At 39.4% G+C, this 6,113-nt stretch overlaps 1 protein-coding gene across 2 annotated transcripts; it reads left to right on the top strand.

Annotated features, from left to right (window-relative positions):
• Positions 1-2,214: 2,214 nt before the first annotated feature.
• crybb1l3 (crystallin, beta B1, like 3) lies at positions 2,215-5,953 on the top strand. 2 transcript variants are annotated; one of them, XM_062386135.1, is made up of 6 exons: positions 2,215-2,250; positions 3,532-3,605; positions 3,690-3,808; positions 3,897-4,029; positions 4,440-4,582; positions 4,954-5,953. In XM_062386135.1, exons 2-6 carry the CDS (start codon positions 3,540-3,542, stop codon positions 5,120-5,122), a joined length of 630 nt encoding a protein of 209 aa, XP_062242119.1. In that variant the 5' UTR covers positions 2,215-2,250; positions 3,532-3,539; the 3' UTR covers positions 5,123-5,953. The 2 variants fall into 2 exon arrangements, with proteins under 2 accessions (XP_062242119.1, XP_062242120.1); XM_062386136.1 differs by having other exon boundaries at positions 2,215-2,256.
• Positions 5,954-6,113: the final 160 nt, after the last annotated feature.

The following is a 6,113-nucleotide window of genomic DNA, read 5'->3' as shown; positions in this document are numbered from 1 at the left end:
CTGCTGGTACTGAGGAGCAGCAGGCCCGTGGTTCAGGGCAGGAGTCAGCACATTGCTGGTCCACTCATTGTTTATCGCTGAGCTGCTGGGCTTTAGTTCGCTGCAGTGGTACTGGACTCAGGGCACCGTGCCCAGTGCAGATAAGCACATGTTCCAAATGGGCCATGACCAGTGGGCAGGACCAAGTCCTGGAACGGCCTGGTGCAGGAAACAGATCATCACACATGTGGATTTTCCTGCCATTGGGTTCGGTGTGAAATAAAAAACAGTGACTCAGTGTGTATAAAAGAAAACAGAAAAGGAAGAGACATACAGAACATTTAAGATATTTGGATCCAAAAATGTCCTTGACTAATGTCTACACAACAATCCTGTATTTTAGAAGTGGTATCATAAAGTTCTTCCCACATTGTGCCATAGGTTCCGTCTCCGATTTCATGTCCACCACTACTGACCCCACATCTCTGGTCCTGTCACCTTTTCACTGACTCCTATGGTCACACACGCTCAGTCATGCACACACACACTGTCGTGCAGATGGACATGCAAAGGGACATTCAGTGAACACAAAGAAACACGCACACCTAAACATTTAGCTAGTGATGAATGACCTAAGTACCAGCCTATTATATGACTCATCATTAAACAGTAAAACTAACATAAAGTGATGCTTTCTTTTCTATTGAAATAACATAACTGTGATTAAAAGAGTCCTTGGGCAAAATTATTGTGAAAGTGCATTCAACTTGTATTTTATAGAAAGTTTACCATATCTTCTAAACTGTTGACTTTTGTAGACTAATATCAAATTTAACAAAACTTTAAATAAACAACAACATTATTTTATATTAAAACAACTCATTATCATTATTTACAAATATTGCACAGCTACATATACATCACATACACATATAGTGTTTGTTATTATTATTTTGATATTTCATAGGCTACATTATATTCGCTGTAGACCAGCAATACTACACAAATACTAATGTTGTCACTGGAAAAGTAGTTTGTTTTGCAAAGATAAGGAAATCTCGTAATCCTTGCGACAAAAATCAAAAACATTGACCTAATTAAATGTCCCGCTGCTCTCGTTTTTAACACAAATGCCTCAGGCCTGTATGAACCACAAAATGTATCAAAAATGGTTTGATCAGTAGCAATGAAATTGTCTTTTTGACAATGAAATTGTCTTTTTGACAATGATTCTATACTTCCTTAGTGGGTAAATTATTAGAATAAGAAGAGACATTGGCTATTTTCTTTGTTCTGGGAAAAACAAAATATGATATTTCCTCTGGATTCTTGTTCTATGCTCTAATAATTCTTTTAAAAAGTTCATCCTGTGATCATTTGCCCACAGACTTTCATTTGAGAGCTGCATATGAAGTTCCATTTGAGAGAAATCATCTAGTAATATTTGTCTGCAAACATTTGAAAATATAATAACACAAATTTCATTATACCCAACATGGAAAATCAATCATTAGAGCACAAAGCAAACAGTCATGCAGGCAAATCTGAATGTTTTGCCTTGCTTATAGAGGAATCTGTGGCCCTTTGGTCACAATTATTCCGAAAACCATATTTTACTATGTATGCATGTCAATGTGCATGTACATGTGAAATGTGCATATGTGGATACAGCCTGTAATGAGCAAAAGAGCGTCCAGCACTCGCTTCCTCCAAACAATAGAGAGATGGATGTCGTTCCTGCAGTCAGCACATTACATACACTCAGTGGCTCAAAGGCTTGGAGCAGCGGCAGCAAGGATCAAGAGAAACGGAGAGAATATGGAGGTGAAGAAAAAAACAGAGATAACAGGCAAACTGCAGAACAAATGAAAATAGAAGAGGGAGAAAATATATAAACAATTAATAAATAAAGTTAGGAACAGACGGTGAGAGCGTTGGCAACTCTGTGTGTGTGCATGTGTGTGAGAGAGGTGAAAGTGGTATAGTGTAAAGCCAAGCAAGCTTTCTGCTGATGGCAGTGACTGTCCCTCTGTCCCCCACAATGGTGTTGGACAACAAAACAGTCAGCAGAGTCAGCAAAACTCTTTCACAAATAAGCAGCGCGACCTCTAACCCCTGGACCACGCTCTAAACAGCTCGCAGCCAATCAGGAACCAGAATCCTGCCTCACTAGACTTGGCCTGGACGTGAATATGTATATATATATTACCTCCCTCACAACGCCTGCGTCAATCACTTTCTCCAACGCTCGGTCCATTTCAACCTGCTGTTGTAAGTGTAAGTCTCCACTCTCAGGTCTTTTAACTCTTTTAGAACTGTAAAATCACTGGTTTATGGGGAAATTTTGGTTTTACTGTAAACACAGTCTTTGGACTAATAGAACCTGACAGGGATTGATTCCTCTTGAAACTTGACTTTGAACTGAGATGATGTAAAATGCAGTAGGGTGTGATTTTTAAGGTCTAGAGCTGCTCTCATGTCCCGATGTAGAATTAATGCAAGAGATCCAGAGATGGATGGATGGATGTTTATTTGTTGAAAGGTTGAGTATTCCTGCTCTAATTTAAAGGAAACGATGTCAGAGTTTATACTGGGAATCTTTACTTTGACTGGATATACAGACAACATATTGCTACCAATGCTTGCATATACTAGAGGATTTTTAGCTTTTCTTCATTTTCATTTTCACATTTTATTCTGTGGAAAAAAAGAAATCCTCAAGATTTATATTTGGTGCATCAAGGAGAAAAAACGTTGAAATGGGCTATTTACAAAATGATTTAATCGTAAACCCTTGTAAATCGTATGTGTTCTGATTCGTAAACGTGTAGTCCAGGGCGTGTCAGTACATTGTGACATCACATTCGGGCGTGGTTACACCATCACTGACGTTGGGTGTGGTCAGAGGTGAAATTGACTAAAATCTTTTAACTAGAGAGGACAGTGAAACTCAGATCTTTAAAGCCTTCGTTAAGTTGATATTATTGAATTTCAGTTTAATTTGATCTATTTATTTATTTGTCTATTAATTTATATTTTTGCCTGTTTTTATGATGATGCATATACTTTTGAATTAAGTTTTTTTATAACTTTCTGATTAGTTTCCTGTTAATACACATTTTCTCTCAGGATTTCATTATATAATCCTCATTTTATAAAAATATTTCTATCCTTTTCTTTTTTCTTTTTTCTTTTGCTATTTGAATTCTTGTCCTTTATTTTTTATGTTGAGCATATTGTGTTACATTTTGTTTGTATGCAAGTACTACTTTCATTCAGGCTATGTTAGAGTCATGACTATCTTCATATTGACATTCATAACATTTAAATATGAAGTTGTTCATCACTCCATGACATTTGCTGAGCGCCTTCAGGCAGCTTTGATGTTGATGATTGAATTTAAATGTTGACTTGAGTAAAAGAAGCAGCTTTCCAGTGACTCTTACAAACAAGAGGAATCCTTGTTCCCGAAATATTTTCTTTTAAATGCCACATATACTGTGTTGTAGTACATAGACTGACCTCTGACTTTTTTGCCTCTGCTTTCTCCAGAACTGATCATGTCTCACTCAGGGGCTCAAGGTAGCATTGGCAGCCACTCTACCATCGGGCTGCGCAGTTCAAAGGTAACACTATAACAGATTCCAAGAACTACAAGGACTAATTAAGACTACAGAAATAAAAGCATTTTTCTTGTTTCTATTACTCAGATGTACCTCTATGAACACGAGAACTTCCAGGGTCGTAAGATCGACCTGTCCGCAGAGTGTCGTAAACTGGCTGAGAAGGGTCTTGAGAAGATTGGCTCCATCAGGGTGGAGAATGGACCGTAAGCCACCAAAATTTCCATCCATATAAGTTACAACTTTCTATTTGTTTTTCTCATGAGATTAAAAGTAAAATACCTGTGTTTCCAGCTGGGTGGGTTATGAGCAGCAGAACTTGACCGGGGAGATGTTCATCCTGGAGAAGGGAGAGTACCCTCGCTGGGACACCTGGTCCAACAGCCACAGGTGTGACCGCTTTATGTCAGTCAGGCCCGTCCGCATGGTGAGTAGAGTTCGATCTGCAGGATTTGAAGTATATACATATTTGTGCTGCATTTTCCTGTCTATTTCTGCATCTCACATCCATCTATTCTCTCGTCCATCTTTTATTGGTATGGAGGACAGGGTTTTTAATGGCTTTAGGGACATTTGTAATTATTGGTCCAAGCCACTGTCTTTTATTTTTTGACTAAAACTTTTATTATCATATAACATTCAAATGTTTGTGCCGTTATATTTCTATGTGACGTTTGTTAAAATATTAATAAATAAAATAGTATTAAATTTCTTACCCCCAGAGGTTTGGCCTTGGTCTCTAAAACAAGAGTTAGATTATTCTCTTTAAACACCAACATCAACATCTACAGTGTCCGTAATTTAAATGGTGACAAAGTAATGTTTTTTTTTTCTCAGGACCCCCAGGACCATAAGATTTGCCTGTATGAAAGCACAAACTTCGAGGGTCGTAAGATGGAGGTGTGTGACGAGGATATTCCCAGCCTGTGGTCCTACGGCTTCCAGGACCGTGTTGCCAGCATTCAGGTCACTGGTGGAACGTAAGTCACATCTTCTCTCCTCTCTTTAGTTTACGAGAGAGATTTAAAGTGATACACACGTATTTTAAAGTTTAATTTCATTAAGGAGACATAACCGAGATCATTTGAACCTGTATAACGTTAACTATGAAGATTAGCAGAAGAAATAGGTGAGAGATAAGATTATACAAATTTAACTTCTAAGCTGCACAAAACTTCCCACACTCAAAATGTGATGTTTTATGGAACTTTTGGTTTTCTTCAACTTCATCTTGCTTACAAACAAACAGACAAAGAGACAGGGGGGGAAACATAACCTCCATGGCCACATTTGGGTCAACATAATTATAGTCTCGTGGTTTACATCGACTTCTCTCTTCTTCCCCACACAGCTGGGTGGGCTACCAGTACCCTGGCTACCGTGGCTACCAATACGTCTACGAAATGGGCCCTTACAAGCACTGGAATGAGTGGGGGGCCCACCAACCCCAGATCCAGTCCATCCGCAGGGTGAGGGACATGCAGACGCATCGCAGGGGCTGCTTCGAGATGACCGCATAAAGAGGGGTCCAACAGACTGTGGGCGAAGGGAATAGCAAGGGGTCTGGCTAGCCACACTGCTAACCATCCCTTGGAGATTCTTCAAGAGCCGCTTAGCTAATACAAGTTAATGGCTTTTGAATATTGTTATTGCTTTTACTGGTAGGATTTGGGAGTATGTGCCATCGAGAATGATTCTGTTCGGGATAATGTTCTGATTTTCACAGACCTCCAGAGTAACTGTAACACTGGTAAAATCAGTAGCAATGCTCTCTGTCTACAGACCTCATTAAGATTATACAATTCTGCCTATTTATGAACGGGGGAATAAAGGGGATGAGTAGATTTAAGGTCATAGTTTGTGTTTTATTAGTTTGTTTCAAGGCTATTCGCAACCACACCTACAAACCTTTGATTTTATTTTTATTTATTCGCCTCAGTTAATGCTGAAATGATGCCAATAAGCCTGTTCATCATCTCCTGCTCGTGAGATCCACAGACTTTAGAGAGTTAAGGGACACACAGATCATATCACACCTTACAAAGTTCAACCATGAACAGCTCTCAGCTCGGCGCATGCCCTGTAGTAAGGTTACCAGGCTATAGGTGGCGCTATCTCCCCAACACAGAGCACAAGCCTCACCTCAGTGTCTCGAGGAGGGTACTGGCCAGCCTGTGATTAAACAACAGAAAGGTGGCCTTGCAGGGTTGTGTGTTGCAGATGTGAATATCCTTATGGCTGGCCTGTTTCAGCTCATTGATGGGGCTGTCCAGAGGATTTTACACTTTCTCAGGGATGCTGGCATCTGGAAAGCAACTTTCCATTAGAAAAAATGAAATAAAAATATCATACCTGGAAATTTGTCTCATTTTCCTTTTTTCTGTTTTCTCTAAAAGGACATAACGGTCCTTAGCTCTGGTCAAAAGTTGTGGCCAGACATGTCAGGCAGTTGTTTTTAGACAGTTCATGAAAGCAAGCATATCCAAACTTGATCGATAAGGTGTGTTGACC

Source organism: Platichthys flesus, chromosome 4 (genome assembly GCF_949316205.1).
Source record: "Platichthys flesus chromosome 4, fPlaFle2.1, whole genome shotgun sequence".
Taxonomy (NCBI): Eukaryota; Metazoa; Chordata; class Actinopteri; order Pleuronectiformes; family Pleuronectidae; genus Platichthys; species Platichthys flesus.
The sequence above is the reverse complement of the archived record's forward strand: the minus strand, read 5'-3'. Positions and strand labels throughout refer to the sequence as shown.

Excerpts from the sequence above, each read along its gene's own strand:
- crybb1l3 (XM_062386135.1), top strand. The coding sequence starts at position 3,540 with ATGTCTCACTCAGGGGCTCAAGGTAGCATTGGCAGCCACTCTACCATC. Across the intron at positions 3,606-3,689 it reads TCGGGCTGCGCAGTTCAAAG|ATGTACCTCTATGAACACGA; the intron begins GTAACACTATAA and ends TCTATTACTCAG. Across the intron at positions 3,809-3,896 it reads ATCAGGGTGGAGAATGGACC|CTGGGTGGGTTATGAGCAGC; the intron begins GTAAGCCACCAA and ends CTGTGTTTCCAG.